The sequence below is a fragment of the Haemorhous mexicanus genome, chromosome 12 (assembly GCF_027477595.1).
Source record: "Haemorhous mexicanus isolate bHaeMex1 chromosome 12, bHaeMex1.pri, whole genome shotgun sequence".
Taxonomy (NCBI): Eukaryota; Metazoa; Chordata; class Aves; order Passeriformes; family Fringillidae; genus Haemorhous; species Haemorhous mexicanus.
The window spans coordinates 4,326,884-4,345,273 of record NC_082352.1 but is presented as its reverse complement, the minus strand read 5'-3'; the positions used below and the strand labels follow the sequence as shown (position 1 = coordinate 4,345,273).

At 42.9% G+C, this 18,390-nt stretch overlaps 1 protein-coding gene across 4 annotated transcripts in view; it reads right to left on the bottom strand.

The window, feature by feature from the left end:
• The window catches only part of PEPD (peptidase D), a 146,246-nt gene extending 128,205 nt beyond the window's left edge, over window positions 1–18,041 (bottom strand). For all 4 annotated transcript variants that reach the window (XM_059857803.1, XM_059857806.1, XM_059857804.1 and 1 more), the window contains exons 1-3: window positions 17,985–18,041; window positions 11,651–11,834; window positions 10,300–10,427 (exon numbers count right to left, since the gene is read on the bottom strand). In XM_059857803.1, coding sequence (XP_059713786.1) covers window positions 10,300–10,427; window positions 11,651–11,834; window positions 17,985–18,001 — 329 coding nt within the window. In that variant the 5' untranslated portion in view covers window positions 18,002–18,041. The remainder of the gene's footprint in view (window positions 1–10,299; window positions 10,428–11,650; window positions 11,835–17,984) is intronic.
• Window positions 18,042–18,390: the final 349 nt, after the last annotated feature.

The window sequence follows — 18,390 nt, the reverse complement described above, 5'->3', positions numbered from 1 at the left end:
ATGATAAAAAGTGTTCTAGTTTTCAGAACTGTATTCAGAAGAGAGGTAAAATGAGATGGATCTAAATCACAAATGCCAAAGAAAAACTGTGAACAGAATTTATAACAGCTGATAGCTCTTCCTGAAAGCAACACATCTAAGCCACTTGCTAATATACTTGCAGCCTAATTGCTGATATACATTTTTATGTATATGCTTTCATTTGCATCCAAACATTCATCCAAACTTCAATATATTTAACATTTATTCCTAAAGGTTGCTTGGTATTTCCATGTTTCAATGTTCCTAGGACAGATTTTCAGTTTTTAGTTTTTAGAATGGATCGGCTCTAAAACGAAATTCAGCTTTTCCTGAAGCAGCCCAATTTAGCTTTTCTTCAACATTTCAGCTGGAGTTCCTAGTTCAAGATTAGTTATCCTACTGCATAGCCTAGAATGTAGAATATTCCTGTAGGAAAAAGATTCCAAATGGTATGTTCACTGTGAATATTAAACAAACTATACACCTTTCATGTTAAGATTTGAATTGTTTCAGAGAATTCCTCAAATCCTTCCATCTGGCCTTGTTTGTGTTTTGCAGCTATTCTGGAAGAGGGGTGCCTTACTCCACTGTTACACGTAAAAGAAAGCAAGAGGTGCAGCCTACCATAAGCACCAAGGTGATGTAACTGCTCTTCTGCAAAATGAAATACTAATTTAATATCAAAGGGCACAGACAACAAAGCAGTATTCTGGATGGCTGACCACACATGCTACCACTGAATGTATATTAGGGCAAGTAATGGGAATTACCTACCATTTCTAATCACTGTATCTGGCTTTAGTAAGAAAAAACAAAATAAAACCCAAAAAAACCCCCCAACCAACCAGCAAAACTCAACAGCATTAACTTAATGTGTTTTTTAAAAAGGAGCTGTAGGAATCTCAAAATAACCAGTCAACAACCATTCTGAGGAACTCCTACTATGTAGGGAAGAAGACAGCAAGTACTGACAGAAAGCAGCATGCCATGCTGAAGACTCTCTCCCCACAGTTCTTATTGTCTTTAGGAGCCACAGCTCCTGCTAGATACCCAAAGTGATGTTTTCATAAGCAGTAATTAAAAGTAAGGATTAACACAGTTGGAACAATAACAGAATAGACCAGTTACAAAGACCTCTACACAATAATGTTCAGGGTACAGAACTCTCCTCACTGGTTCTACAAGTTTTAGTGCATACAATACACAAAAAATTGTCCAAGCTTGTATCACAAAATCAGGAGAGGATGATTCTTGATGCAGTGAGACAGAAAGGCTAAAACTAGTGCACTTCACATTAAAGCTTTCTGCTTCTTCCATTCAACCCTGACTTTCATATTCAGAGTAACAGATATAAAACACCACTTTATGGCAAAATCACTTTGTCTTCAGCAAATTAAATGCCTACATTATCCTGCAGGCAGCACCTGTACATGGCACTGCAGCACACGGCATGAAATACATTACATTTTTCCTCACTTAAATGAGGGAATGCACATGCACAAGGAGAAAATTAGATAAGCATAATCTTCAGCACTTGAAGTTCTATACAGTCAACAGCTCACTTCTCAGTCCTTGCTAGAATGAGCTTAAAGCAGAATATAAATTTCAGAGAGACTGCAAACACAGAATAACAACCTAGGCAAAATTTAAAGCAGAAGAATAGAAATACATCAGGATATGTAGAGCTGAAAGAGGAAAAGGGATGCAAAAGCAATGTTTTAATGCTCTCAGAGATTCACCAATAAACTCCCTTCTCATTACTGTATCATCAAGTTAACAGATGGTAAAGCATTAACCAAACAAGAGGGTGTCAGAACTGCTAGGAAGAGCAACACAGCACACTTTAAAAGACACCAGCAGATGTTCCTGATTTTGTCCAAAAAAGTGCCATCACCTCTATATCCAAAAGGAATTTCACTATCTCAGACAAGAAGATTAAAAGGCATCAAGCTAGATTTAAAACAAAACATCACTAATGGGCTTGCTGGTATCACAGACAACCTCCAACAATGTTTTGACTACCTTAATGGTACTCCCTTTCCACAGTTCTCAAGATTACTGCTACACTCTTTGAAAGACAAAACTACCTGCACACACGTAAACTCAGACTGCCTGCTCCTTTAGATACAGCCTGCAGTAAGATGGATCCTGAGAAAATAATGGATTTTAGAAGAAATCAAGATTAAGATGAAAACTCAAGCTGATCTGACTGGGAAGCAAGCAGGATTGTAAGTGAAGCCCTGTCTGAGGGGCAGAACAGAGTTCATAAGCATGCAGCTGGGCACGAAGTGCTGGGTGTGTGATACTGGACTCCCAGTGCTACACAGATCATGCACAATCAGAATAACTAGGAGCAGCAATACAGGCCATTGGACTTAAAGTATTGAGGAGAGTCTCACAGTAAGTCTTAGCAAAAGCCAAACACTGACCTCCCTTTTTCATCTGCTTCAAGTATCCAGTCTCACTGCTCCTGCTCAGCTATTCCCACCACAGGCATTTCTAAAAGATGAGCAGCTCTTTAGACTTTCTATAAATTCTACCTCAAGCAGCAGTGTCTCAATTAGACATTTTAGAGATACTATCAAGAGCTACCCATCAAAAACACAGGAAACCTGCAATTGGTAACCTTTGTTTTATTCCTCTCTGCAAAAAAAATTTTTCCTTGGAGTTAAGGGCTCTGTACAGAAAGAACTGTGACTTAGGAAATGTTTACAAACCAAAATCCCCAAAAGATTTCTTCTAGCATTAAACTGATGAGACAGCATTAGAAAGCTCTCTTCTCAAAAAAAGAGCATAAGAATTATAGTGGTTAAGATACTAAGTGTAATTTCTAGGTCACTATATACAGTAAGTGTTTCACTCAAACACTGGTGTCAATGCTTCATGCTTCTTAACAAAGGAAGTTATAGAGCAAATCTGCCAATAGCTGATGTTCTGCTTGTACTTTGGAAAAACATCAGTATTGGGGGGGAAGGGGAGGGGGACACAAGCAACATTTAATATCCCACACATAAAAACACTAGAGCAAGCTCTGGAATGCGAGTAGCATGTCTCACAGCTCCCATATTAATCAGTAACAGAACAAGACAAAGCAGCAGTGATTTTTACAGCAGCACTAGATGACCTGAACAGCTTTGAAGGAAAGGGATGATGTGTAACATTCCCATGTCGCCACTTTTAAGGAAAGCCAAACCACAACGAAATTAAATGAACTCGACACAACTCCTCAACGGGCACAAAGAAAACACAGAACACAGCGCTGTATCCAGGATGTCACACTGCCCCTGCCAGACAAAGAAGCATCTGGTGTCCCCCAGGACTGGGGCTGTGACCACCTGCTCTGACTGCCAGAGCTCCAGCAAGGGGCACACAGCAGTAAAACACATCCTGCCTGCTTTACACTCACATTTAACTTTTAAGAAGCGTTAATATTAATGACACACTTCCCTAGCATATTTTAGCAGATCAGTTGGGTTTGTTTTTCCTTTTTTTGTTTCTCAAGAGAGACCACACTCTTTCAGAGAGTCCTTCCTGAGCATACAGACAGGTCACAGGGAATAAAAAACCTAAGGAAAACAAAAAACATCAAGAGCTAAGAATGTGGAATTTCAGAAGTGCAAGAACACAGGAACTACTGTAGGTATTTCACTTGAGGTTTTTCTCACTGAAGTGCCTTCCCAAATGCAGGGCAACAAAGAGCAGAGCTCTGCCCTCAGGCTGGGCAGTGGCACAGCAGAAGGCAGTGTGGAGGTGCAGAGCCTTGCTGGAGCACTGCTGGCAAACCCCCACGGACACTTCTTTTGCTGCAGCTCACCTTCCTACCAGCAGCAGCCAAGTCCTTGTGGAAAAAACACATGGCACACCTGATAGAAAAAGAAAAACTTGGCTTCTCTGATATTTCCAAATGTTATCAGGAGTTTATATCACTGAACTCAGTACTCCTGGCAGCACATTACATAAAGTATAAAATAAGAAATGCCTCCTGGTGGGGGTTATCAGCATTCCTGGCCACACCACTGAAATGAGACATGCTATCTCTATCTGTGGTTTGAAGCCACGCCCGGATATTAAAAAACTCTGGTGCTGCATCATCCAACAGATCTGCTTAGTGCTGTTTTTTTTTTTCTCAAAACAACTGAAGCAAAAATATGAGAGGGAAAAGAAGCACTTCAATGCTTACAAAACCACCAACTGGAGCATTCACTTAAAGGTGCATGATGGTAGAGATGGCCAATCAAGGGACTGATACAAATTGCTATTATGGTTTCAAGCCTTCTCAACAAGAAACTAGCTTTTTAAGAAAGCTGTAAGAAAGCAAAGATTTATAAAAATAAGTACTGAAGTAAAAGTCATAAAAACCATACACATTCATCCCAGACCAAGCAAGGTTGTGGACAATGAGAATACTGAGACAATGACTAAACTGAACATTTGAGAAGTCTGGGAATTTGAGCAGTGCTTTCAGAGAAAACAATTGCCAGTAAAGTGGCAAGAGCAATCCAGACATTGATTATTCTGAAAAAGTAATTTTTATCCACACAGAAATCAGACAGCTGGCTCATGGGAATCTCATGAGGTTTAACAAGACCAAGTGCTAGAGCTGCATCTGCTTTGGGGCAACCCTCAGGATCGATCCAGGCTGGGAATGAACAAGCCAAGGGCAGCCCGGGAGAGCCCGGGGGAGCTGCGGGGCAGAGCCGGCCCTGCCCGGCCTGGGCTGGGCCCAGCGGGGGCAGCAGGGAGGGGATTCTGCCCCTCTGCCCTCAGGGAGAGCCCACCTGCAACCCCAGCCTGGGCCAGCACAGGGGGGACCTGGGGCTGCTCAGAGAGCCCAGAGGAGGCTCCAGGGTGAGCAGAGGAATGGGAGAACTGGGATTTTTCAGCTTGGAAAAGAGAAGTTTTAGGGTGACCTAACAGCAGCCTTCCACTGCCTGAAGGAGAAGAAAGCGGGATAAAGTCCATTTTAAAGAGCCTGGAGTGACAGGACAAGGGGGAATAGCTTCAAACTAAAATAGAGCAGGTTTAGATTATATATTAGGAATAATTTTTTCCCTGTCAGGGTGCTGAGTTCCTGGCAAAGGGTGCCCAGAGAAGCTGTGGCTGCCCCTGGATCCCTGGAAGTGTCCCAGGCCAAGCTGGATGGGGCTCTGAGCAACCTGGGATAGCAGAAGGTGTTCCTGCCCATGGTGGGAGGTTGGAACTTGATGATCTTTAAAGTCTCTTCCAACCCAGGCCATTCTATGATTCTATGAAATACAGTAATAAGTGAATGGGGGACAAGGAATAGAAATCACAATCCAGGGAGAGAACTGCAATCATGGAAAATAAGCACCCTGGGGGATTGCACTAGTAAGTGTTGTCAATCAAAAGCAACCAGCTTTGTCGTGCAGTTTTGAAAGGATCAGATCAAGGGCAAAGCAACAGATGTACTACATGAATAATAGTAAAATATTTGACAAAAAAACCCTCTCAAGACTGCTGCTCTCCAAAATCAACTCAAATTGGCTTGGACAGAAACACTACAACGTAACCTGAAACCCAGTGACTAGTCATAATAAGAAAACAGAAAAGCCTAAAGCAGAAAATAAAACCAAATAAATAGATAAAAAGATGAGTATTCCCCTGGCTGGGAAACCCTCCAACTGCCACACTGAAAAGTGCTGTGTCAATTTAGACTAATGTTCCCAGAAGTTAAAGCAATAAACAGAAATGGACTGCAAGTCTTGATTAGTGGGATACTGCAAAGATTGAAATTATTTCTGACACTACTCAGAAACAGAAGCAGAACTGAGATGTTTGAGATCCACAGAGAACCTTTCCAGATGGTAACAAACTTTGCAGATAAGTTGCAATGCCAATTGGTACAACACAGTAATAAGATGACCTAAAGTGATTAAAACCTTGGGTTTTTTTTAAACAGCAAAATAAAGATTCAGAGGATACTGGGAAGTGACAAACTGCAGAAAAGGATCAAACTGAGAGACACAGAAAAATAAAAGCATATTTCATTTTAGAGAAAAAAATTACAATAAAAAATAGTGGGAGATGGCAGATCAGTTCTGAAGGTAAAACCAAAAAACACATCTCTGGAGCAGGCTATGAAGAAGAAGACCTGTATGCTCCACATTAATAAAACTCCTGTAGAAGATGTCTTTCATTCCTGCAAAATGTACATTTAGAAGAGCAATTAAGGTAATCTGGAGTTCATTCCCTATAACCTGCAAACACACTTCACTCCCTTTCCAAAGAGCTGCCCCCCCTGTCAGCTTCCCTTCTACAGACCTTGCCCTCTGCTTGCCAGAACAAGGGTCATTAATGCACCAGTCTCCTTCACCACCATACAGTCAAACATACCATGCTGTGCACAGTTTAATACTCACAATCATTCAAAATACAAGTGGCACAAAATCTGACCAATCTCCATTGAGAAGAAGAGATCAAGAAATCAATTTCTTAGCTTCTAATTTTCATAGTCCCAGAAAGTCTATAAGAAAAAAAAGGTTAAAGCCCACACAGACTGAGAGGCTACTTTCTTATACTGATCTGATCCTTTCAAAATTGAGATCCCTTCCTTTCTTGTATCTGATCCTTTTAAAAGTGTTAAGGGAAAAAAGCAAACAAACAAAAAAACCCCAACCATATATTTCTGCAGTTTTTCAAAAGGCAGTAAAACTATTCAGTTTTGCTGATGTCAGTCAAGTATAATCACCAAAACCAAAGGCTGATTTTGGTTGTAACCTACTTGAAATTTATGACAATGTTTTAAATAGCTTCCTCATTAGGTCACTGAGAAACAACTAACATTTGCAAAGCACTTCTCTGTGTGCTTTATTACAGCTCCAAGTGCTAATCCAAGGTTCAACTTTGACCACACAGATAGCTTTCAATCAAATTCATGGAAAAACATTATGAGTGAATATAAAAAAACATTAGTGAGTGAATATAAAAAAAACATTAGTGAGTGAATATAAAGCTGCAACTTAGTGAGTGCAGCTAAAGTCAGATGAAAGCTGCAATGCTTGCCAGTCATCCAGCAGAGCTTCAGAGAAAACACAGGCAATTGCACCATTAATTGGGCACCACAGCACCATTTTATTTTTCTGAAGCATTAATATATTTAATATGTATTTCTAAAGTTAGAGTGTGAAAGGGTTAAATACTTTTTGTCTTCCATTAAAAGCACTCTATGTGGCAAGGCTATTAAGTCATTCTGGCATGCTCTCCACATAAAGCAGCTGCTGTACAGTATGTTTTACTTTATAAAATATCTTTAATCAGCACGCTGACTAGTTCTGTCATTTATAATTAAGGAGGTAAATGGCAGGTGCAGCATTAATTAGCAAAACTGAAGTCTTTGTGAAGGCATGCAGTCATACCAATTCAATGCTTTCTAGGAACAGAAATGATGGCTAACAGCTTTGTTGCACCAGAAACTTGATTAGGTAAGACTGTGCCAAGAAAGAGGGACATTTACAAAACATTTACACTTCTGAAGCCTTTACTATCCCATGTTACCATATTAATTTCTAAACTTTTTCCTTCTAAAGCTAAAAACAGAAGAATATTCAGGAGCAGAAAAGCCACCCACTAAGCTCAGTCTGTGTTTCTGCCTTACAAATGACAGAGGGACAGGGGCAGAGGTACAGGTCAAGAGACAGGCAAAGTGGTTCTCTTACTTGAAAAGGTTTTTCCAGCCAATAACTAGGAAATTGGCTGGCCCAGTATCTGGAGAAAGGCCCACACCCATAATTCAAAACCAGAGCAGTGTTGCTGTGATCACTTCCATGAACACAGGACCACCAGTCCTACAATTATCTTCATAACAATTCTGCAACTGCCACCTTAGGAGGCTTTGGGTTTTTTTGGAGAAGGTCCATAAATCTCTCCTTCCTTTTAAAACTGCAGAGGTTATTTTGGCCTGAAGGACTTCTGAAAGGTAGCCTTACAACTATTTTTACACATCATCAGAGCACACACGTTCAGCATGAAGTCCTACCAGATCCATGACACCTCCAAAGCAGCAGTCACTCTCATCACCTGTACTGCTCAGTGCTGAGTTGTGGCTGACCCCAGCACAGAGTGGTGCAACCCCCCCTCCATGTCCATCTGTCCTGCAGAGTGCCCAGGCACCACCTCAGCACACAGCACCACTCATGGAAACAAGTGCAGTGGTGAGGCTGGGAAAATCACAGGGTTCCTGGTCTCATTTGCAAATGTACAGCCTGCTGATCTCCAAGCAAACACTCTCAGGGACTGCACTGGCTTTGGCCACAGTCACCCTGCAGTCTGAATGGAGTCAAGGAGCCCCAGATTTGTATTACTTCAAGGCAAAAAGATTAACCCTTCTGAATGACACATTATCCACACTGTGCTTCAAAAGCAACTCAAATATGTGTTCTTCAGTGAAGGCACAACACATCAAATGATGCATTTAGTAATACAGCAGTAGTGAAACTGTAGTAAAGAGCCTTTTGCATTAATTTTAAGAGAATCTATGTATTTCTGCCCAAATTCACATCTGTCTTAAACAGAAAGCAGAATAAACACCAGGCAAAGCAACTCCACCCTGTGCTATGAACTAGCAGACCAGCTGCAGACCTCTGTAAGATACCAACCCCTCAAGTACCACACAAAGCATTACAGTGATTTGTGCCTCACTGATGTTAAATGACTGCTTCTCCAGTGGGCAGATAGTGCCTTCCACGGGCCCAGAAGCAAGCACTTCCAAGGCAAACTATGGTAATGAACTGCAGTGGATGGAAGGCATGTTTACTTATGGTTTTCTTTCAGTGCTAATTTTGAGTTAAAATTGAATCTTCTGAGAGGAAACACAATCCCCAGCTGTGAGCAGTACCCACTGTCAACCAACTTATGAAGCAGAACTGCTACTGACTCACAAATGAGTTATTCACCCATCCTACTTCTGACAAGCAGAAAAAGTACATGACCACGGCTGACAGAAGAGAAAACAAGATTCAAACAGAGGCATTCAAGAAGGGTAAGGAGAAGAATTTAGAAAACAAGAAAGACCATTTGTTATACTCCACAAGAAGACACAAACAATGACAATAAACCACTTTTAACTAGACTGAATTAATTCTGTAAATGGACAGATAACAAATGCTGCACCAACATATCCAAAAGGCCACTAGTTATAAGCAACACAATACTTTGTTTGAGAATGCAAAATGAGATGCTGGAATTTCAATAATATTTTTAAGCTTTTTTAGATTAGGCACAATCAGTGTGGGTATGAAACAGCTGTTTTGAACTAGCAGAAGAGAACTGAAGGATAGGAAAAAACTTTGTCTGTAAGTGGAAACAGATTTCAGAGAGTACACATGGGGTGATTACAGAACCTGCCCTCCCAGACAGGAGTGGCTCACAGCCTAAATATTTCAGAGAGCAGTAGGCAGATTTTTATGCCATCACAATTTCAGTCCCCAGACAGGTCTAAGACAGTCAAATTCATATAAACTCTCTGAGAAGACAGCAGCCATGCCCTGCCATATGGTCTGACACAATTCAGCACATGGGATCAGTTACAACTGTTTTCATTTTCCCAAAATTAGCATTAAAATATAAGTGATAGCTTCAATTAGAAGTGAAGCAGCTTGTCAAAAGATTAAATTAGAAGCAATCCAATCTTCTGAGACAATGTCGATGATACAAACATTTACAAAAATTGGTAGAGGGTATAAATACAATTAAGACTGAGAAAATAAATGAACATATAAATAAATCAATTCCTCCACTACTGTGGCACTGTGCAGTATTTACTACCAAGGTGGATGGAGAGATGTTTATGGCATACTCATAGAATAGCATTAAAAGTACATTTTCCTGTCTGGGAGTTCATTTTAAAAAAGCCTATCAGAGGCTAAACTACCTTATGCCATTCAGAAAGCTTCATTAGCTAAGGCTGCTGCAAACTGGCAGCTTGAAAAAACCTGCTTTATTATTTGACTTGCTTGGGCTTAACACAAGATGCTGACTTTTCTTTATGGTTCATCTTCCTCTCAGAGCTACCAAGAGATTCATGGGCTCCAATTCCAAGGGTACTGTGTTCCAAATGGTGGTGGATCATTTCATATCACATGATCAATACCAACTGATCATGTTTTGTATCTCTGTTTGTATATATCACTCTATGTATATATCATTCCTAGGGCAGGATTTGGTGGAATCTGATTAAATGACACAACACTGGAGCTCTACAGGCAGTTACACTGAATGAAGTACTTGGATACCAGAATGCAGTTAAGAGATAGGTCTTACTTTCCCATCCAAACAGCATAGCTTTCAGGGAGTTGTGGAACAAAAAGCATAGATCTTCCAGTATCAACATCTACTGCTCCAAAGCAGCCTGCTTCAGTTACTCCAAAAGTCCAGTGAAAGTAAGATTCCTAGATTAAAACAAAATATATTCTTAGAAGAAAGACCTCACTTCTGCCAGCTTTAAAAATACACTAGAGTACACATTAATTCCTATTTCCACATATCTGCAAGAGAACTCTTGCTTTTGGAGCAGGAGAAGTGGTTTATGTCTAAACCTTTTCAAACTGGTTAGTTTTAGGTTAGAATGCTACAAATCCCTTTGATGGCAACTGGAAAGGATCAGACATTAATAAACTACCATAAAGAGGTTAACTCAGCACAATAAACATACACTACACATTAAAAAACATTCTTTTCCAATCTAGAATTAGGGAATGCATGATCAGGGAGAAACAACCACCTTACAAGAGACAAGGCAAAAAGCAGAGTGCAGCTTCATTGGGTTGCAAAGGCAGAGTGCTGAAGTGAAACCCCAACCTTCCCCAGAGAAGAGGAAGCTGCACTTGGAACAGCCCTCAGCCAAGAGTTATTTTTAGAACAAGCAAGCAAGAAACAAAACACCTAACAATACAGGATGTAATTTTGGTAAGGACAGCATATGCTGTAATACCCTGAAAGGGGCATATCCTCTAAAGCCAGACTAATAACTACATTAAGATATGTGCTATCTAAATTAGAACTTACTGGGTTTGTTTCTTCATATCACACAACAGTTCAATTAAGTTCACAAAACAAAGTGCTGCAGAAACCATGCAGGGTATGGGATATACATAATTTGAATTCTTTTACACCACCATCCCCAGAACATGTTAAGTCCTATTTGTGACAGAAGGACACATGGGTGCTTAAGAAGAGTCTAATTTAAGAAGACACATGTTGTAAATTCCAAGATATAGGCTGCTGCTTTATAAAACCATGAAATTCTACTTTTCTATTAATGAGGTCCACTGTAACATGTTTTATTACACAAAGAAGGTTGGGTTGTGGGTCACAGACAAGACTGAAAAAATGAAGAAATATTCCACTGCTGTCTTCAAGATTAGATTCAAACACTGATGAGCCGTAAGGCCTTGAGCAGGTTTAGGCCTTTAAACCAGATAATGAGCCTGCACTAAAGCACTGAAAGTAAGAGCAATTCAAAGCTGAAGAAGCAATGTTATAAAGAAGCCAATTTATTTAAGTGAAGCAAGACAATGCACATCCAAAAGATAGAGAAAATACTTTAAAATCATTTAAAAATCCATGCAGTGGAAGAGAGTTTCTTAATTTGAAGTTTGGATTCAGCTCTTACCTGGCGAAACACAATACCAGTATCAGTACAGTATCTCTGGGTTTCTTCTCCACCCTGCAGCAGAACAATTGAATTCTTCTGGACATCCTTATTCTGCCTCAGGCGTTCACACAGCCGTCTTCTGTTCAAGGCAAAGAGCGCCACAGGCACTTTCAAAGTCTCATTCCCCAGCCAAAAGGAGGGTCTGGAAGAGATTTTTTCAATTGGCAATTAATGGCAAAGACAGTGGTCAGCACAATTCAGATGCACAGTGCTCATTAGTTTAATTCAACTCTACCAACAAGAGGCTCACCACTCCTAGGGAAGAGATGTTGTACACACATTGCTCTCAAGCAACCACCAAGCACTGCTCACACAAGTACCAAAGGAAAAGGTGGAAACAGCAGACAAGGCTGGCTGCAGCTACAGCTACAGCCCACAGCACGTCCCTCAGCACATCCCTTTGGGTAATGCAACACAAAGTGACCACAGCCTGGGTCAGCTGAGGAGAGGCAAAGCAGGAGGGAAGAAAATTAGTGCTGAAAACAGAAGTGGAAGTTTACAGTAAGTCTAGCAAACTTCAGCAAGTCCTTCTGGGAAATAGGGAGTGGAGAGAAGAGATGATGGACAGCAGACACAGGCCAACAGCATTTCCCATACACAGGATGTGCAAATCTCTTTTCTATGCATGTATGTTTATTCTTGAACACACATGAGCAGCTTCAGCCAGTGACTGAACTCAAACACGTGGCCACAGGAGCATGGATTGGGCACCTCCACTTGTCCCACACAGACGTGCTGAGACAGCCCAGAAAGCTTCTGCAAGATTGTACTCAACAGAGCTGAACTGCGAGGACACAGTTTAAAAGCAGAGAGCTTGTGTTACTAAGTAATTTTAGATGTTGAAAGTACCTCAGGAATATGTGGCTGATTCATTCACATCTGTTTCAGCTCCATAAGTGCACCTTTTGGAGACTTCCAAGTAGAAACCCTATAGCTTTTCTAGGGTATGGAGCAGAGGGAGGAGTTTAACCAGATGATATGAGAAGAATCTAAAAGCAGTTTGTTTTGGGGGTGGTTTTTTATGCTTGAATAGCAAATCTGTGCTTTGGAGCTTCAATATTAGTGATGATCAATAAAAATTATCCATAAAATCTTATTATTTAAGTCCAGTTTGTCCCTCCACCTAAGCTTTTCCAAGCCTGACTGGATAGTCACTTTCTACCAGCTATGCCAGGAGATGCCAGAAAGGTGCAGTTACCTTGTTACTATGTTAAGATGACAAGAAATGAACCAACCACCAAGGTACTTAACCTTCGAGGAGCAAAGCTCCACATCTTAATTATTATATAGCTTTCATAGGCAATCTGAAAGGTAACCTTTGATTTATAGCTGCATAACCTCCTAAAAGACTCTATCAACCTCAGAAATGTAAACCCTGTAATTTCCTACTGCAGCCACAGCATAAAAGATCTAATAAAATACTTTATTTTACTTGCTTATAACCACTTGATGTAACAGTGTAAGTAATTTTAGAAGGTAAAGGACTGCTCTTGCTAATCCAATTTTCAAAATATCTGCTTACAAGTTCAGCTGATGGTGCACAAAACCCAAATGTGTTTATTTTTATTCCTTCCAACACACACCTGACAACCCCTCACCAAGGCAGGTAATCATCACAAGGGCTGCAGCACATCAGCACAGCCTGGAAGCACAGCACAAGCTTTTGTTTTGGGGTACCCATGCCCGTAGGAAGAAGGAAGCAAGTTCATAGACTCCTAGCAAAAGCTACTGAAAGTTTAGTCAGATAGTGAACCTCAAACTAAAAACAGGCAAGGCTTTGCAGGTACAAAGCTGTGGCTCAGTAATTCAGCAATGCACAGGAGGCTGAAAATGCTGCTCTCCAAGCATGATCATCCCTTGGAGTAAGTACATGGAACAGCCTGGAAATCATATGCTCACCTTATGGGGCATTTATAAAAGAGAGGAGAGAACATCATCAGATACCCTTATATCACATGTTTCTCTCAGATCTTTGTATCTGCTGATTAAAAAAATAAAAACCAACAAAAAACTAACAGACAGAGGTTGTAGCAGAGCCTGTCTCATGTTTTTGCTTCAAAGGAAGGAAAAAAGTCACCTTCACTGCAATTTTACTCACTTCACAAGTTTGGGGATCTTTTTCTGTGATTTAAAAAAAAAAAAAAAAAAGAAAAAAGAGAGAACTCTGACCTCTCTCCTCCAGGCCTATTCCTACACCCTGGAGTTCAGAGGAAGCTGCTACAAAGGCACATTTTCATCTCCCTTAAGTCTAATATTAATGCTTTTATTACACTTAAAACCTTTGACAATCCAAATGACACTTAAGGAGAAATAATGACACCAGGCAGCAATTCATACCAGTAGTTTTAATAAGCCACTAAAGTGTGCCTTTTACTGGGATCTTAACGCTGAAGCTGAACTGCATTCTAGTGCAAAATGATAGTTCTTATGCACGTTTTCTCTAAGTGAATGCATATTCTTCCTTGGACAAAACAGATCCCACTTTCCTGGCTGAATATTAAGCCACAGCAAAGCATGGCCTCTGCAGTTGTTTCAGAGTGGCACAGTTTTGTCAGGGGCATGGTATTGTAAATCAAAGGCGACTCCAACGAAGGGGAGAGAGCATGATGCATCTGACTCCATCATCAGAAGGTGAATGAATTACTTTATTATACTACACTATGTACATTTCACCTAAATTGAATCTGCCAGGCACTCACTCTTGCTCACAACTGCACAGAACTGCACTCATCTCTCCTTCTCTCCTGACTGTCCCGTGACAGTCCCACACACACCTGGCCCTGACAGGCCAAGGGAACAAAGCATCCTCACTTTGGGTAAACAATCTCCATATTGCATTCTGCTTTAGCACAACACAGGCACAGAGGCGAGATAAGAATTGTGTTTTCCTTCTTCTCTGCTTGTCTCACAGCTTCTCCCTGTTCAGAGGGCATGTGCATACCACAGGCATGGCCCTGGTCTCTGTTTTAAGGCTGCTGTAGAAATCACAGGAGCTGAGCATGCTGCCCTGCAGCATGAGCTGGGCTGAGTGCTGCTGCAAATCCTGCTCAGTTCTCAGGTTCCTGCTGAGCACTCATGTTAATTCACACCTCAGACAGAGTGAGCTTGCCAGGAAATACACCGATTTTCACAACTGGAATTCTGCAGAGAAAACCAGCTAGGTTTTAGGGAGAATATTCAGCTTAGACGAGTTTGCTTCCTCCACAGCTCTTGTTCTCTTTTTTTCTCCTGCAAGCACTCAGACACTAAACTGATGGCACCTCCTGGATGGACTGACAACATGGCAGAACACCCACAGGTGCTGCTTTGCCTGCAGAGATCCACTCACTTGGCAACATGAGCCATGCCAAGCTTTCCACAGCTAACACAGAGAGCTCTTTTCAGACAATACTGACAGGTGATGCATTGTTCACAGGGGTCTTAGGATGAGGGAAGAGACAAGAAAGTTGACTCCATGTTCAGAAGGCTTGATTTATTATTTTATTATATATATTATGTTAAAACTATACTAAATAGAAGAAAGGATTTCATCAGAAGGCTAAGCTAAGAATAGAAAAGGGATGAATAACAAAGGCTTGTCTCTGACTGAGACAGTCTGGACACAAGGACTGGGATTGGCCATTAATGAGAAACAACCACAAGAGGCCAATCCCAGATCCACCTGCTGCATTCCACAGCAGCAGATAAGAATTGTTTGCATTTTGTTCCTGAGGCCTCTCAGCAACTCAGGAGGAAAAAATCCTAAGGAAAGGATTTTTCATAGAACATGTCATTGACAGACAGGGGCATTTAAGTCTTATGAAAAGGTGTATGGTTGTACAACCAGCTTTCCATGGCAAATAAAAATTGGGATACCGAACTCTCATAATAGTCAACAGCACAAGAAAAAAATGTCACACATAGGACTGGCTGTTCAATGACTTGTAGTAAACTGAGTGGGTACACAAATGTAACTGTCTCACATGTGGATCAACCCTAGAAATACACGTGTAATTACAGTGTAAGCAGTGTAAAACTATGGTCTTGGCCTTGGAAAAAAACTGCCACAAAAATTCTCTCTAGGGAAGAAGCCACAAGCTTTTCATTTTGGTCCATGATCTCTAACCACTCAGTTATATCTCACAAGACACACAAATCACAGAATCATAGAAGGGGTTGGGTTGGAACAGACCTCAAAGACCATCTTGTCCCACATCCCTGTCATGGGCAAGGACACCTCCCACTAGACCAGGCTGCTCAAGGCTTTGCACAGCCTGGCTTTGAACACTGCCAGTGCTGGGGCATCCACAACCTCCCTGGGCAACCTGTTCCAGCATCTTACCACTCTTACAGTTAAGAATTTCTCCTAATATCCAGCCTAAACTTCCTCTCTTTCAGTTTCTACCCATTCCTCCTTGCCCTATCACTGCAGCTGCTGATGAACAGTCCCTCTCCAGCTTCCCTGCAGCCCCCTCAGATAATGGCAGGTGCTGAGAGTCTCCACACAGCCTTCTCCTTTCCTGAACAGCCCAAATTTTCTCAGCTTGTCTTCTTATGAGAGACACTTTAGTCCTCTGATAAACTTTGTGGCCTCCTCTGGACTTGCTTCAGCAGAGTTATCAGAATTTAATTAATACAACACATCTGCTGGTCCTTTAAGGTCAGTTTCTTCTGTTAGCACAAGGACTCCAGCACATCCAGCCACAAACTCAACCCAAAACTCTCATGTGAAATTACACATTTGATAAAGAAGGGTATTTGATACAAGCACTGCTTTGTGGTGCACACCTCTTAGAAGCTATGCAAGCTTCTGCAAATAAACCTTAGCTGCTGTCAAAAGTGGACACTTGCAAGAACAAAACAGGGCAAGAGAAGCTCAGCTCCCTTGTTTTCTCCAGTCTGATACCAGTATTCAACCACTGCTCAGTCTGGTAAAGGCCTCCCACAGTAGTTGACAGTTTCCTGCTGGCTGTCACATACAATTTTTATGATCACTTAGGCCCAAGCTCACAGACAAGCTCTTTTATTTTATTATACTGCAAGTGAAATATAGCTAGGAACATTAAACAACATCTGTTTCTTTAAAGGATATTTTTCCTTTGCCTGGAGCTCCTGATTTTCAATGCTTATTTCAGAAGTTTTATATTTTAAAAAGCATACATTCTGGTGCTATATAATGCATCTAACATTTTGGATCTGTTGTAAAACAACCACCAGAACACACTGGTAACTAAAACTCCTATTTTATTTCTGGTTTTCCTACCATTTTTCAGTTAACTTTCTGTGCTTCTGGGTTTTTTTGAGCAGAAAATTCATGGACTGCCATTTCTGTTCTACGGAGATCCCACAGAGAGGATCCAGATTTCAATGAAGATGAGAAACCACTGAAACTACCTTTCAGTAAATTACCACTTGTTTGTTGACCAGGCCTTATTTATTTGTTTGTTTTGAGCAACAGATTCATCAACACCAGCCTGAAGCGTAAACACTTTCCAATGCTGTCTCCACATCCCATATGTGAAGCTCAAGAGGCCTAGCACAAGGAAAGGGGCGATACAACCAAACAGTAATAGCAACTACGGCTGTTAAAGGTATAAAATGGGGATTTTCTTCACGGCCAACTCAGTGTTTCTTGTGAAGCTGACAGCTTGAAGTCCCAGCGCCGCTGACCCAGCGCTCCTTCCACCCAGCCCAGCCCGGGGTGGCCCCGGGGCCCGGGCAGGAGCTGCCGGGCAGGGACAGCAGAGCCAGGGGACCCGCAGGGCAGCGACCTCCCCAGCCCGGGTCACAGCCTGACCCGTGTTCGGCTACTTCGGAGACTTCCCCCTTCGTTCTGATACTGTTATAATGGCACCTTCTTATAGCACCAAGAAATGATCGAATTTTACTATAAAATGTGGGGAAACCCTTGTGCTGCTGTAATCCAAGCCACCTTTAAGCATCACTTCCAAACCTGAGACAACTTCAAGGATAACGCACGGCTGGGGACAAGGCACTGCGAGCCAACCCGCCCGTGGGACCCTTCGCAGCTCTTTCACAGCCCCGCGCAAAACCCGAAATCCCTTCGGAGAACCGCGGGTCCGGAGCACGCAGCCCGGGTCCGGAGCACGCAGCCCGGGTCCGGAGCACGCAGCCCGGCGCCAGCCTGTGCTCTGCCTTCCCGGCCCCGCCGCCGGCCCGGGACACCGCTGGCGCATCGGGCCCCCCGCGAGCCCCCACCGGCCGCGCCGTGGCCCTCGCAGGGAGCGGGCTGCCGGCGGTGCCGGGGGCCGGGGAGTTCGGGGGTCCCGGTGCCGGTCCGGCGCGCACTCACCCCGCCGCCGCAGCCATGTTCGCTCGCCGGCCCTGCGCCGTCACGTGGCGGCTGCGCCACAGCGCGGGGCGGGCGGAGCGGCCCCGCCGCGCTCCCCTCACGGCCGCCCCGCGCTGCCCTCACGGTCGCCCCGCGCTCCCCTCACGGCCGCCCCGCGCTCCCCTCACGGCCCTGCCGCGCTCCCCTCACGGCCCTGCCGAGCTGCCCTCACGGCCGCCCCGCGCTCCCCTCACGTCCCTGCCGTTCCCTTCATGGCCCTGCCGCGCTGCCCTCACGGCCCTGCAGCGCTCCCCTCACGTCCCCGCCGTTCCCCTCACGGCCCTGCCGCGCTCCCCTCATGTCCCCGCCGTTCCCCTCACGGCCCTGCCGCGCTGCCCTCACGGCCCCGCCACAGGCCCGGCTGGCA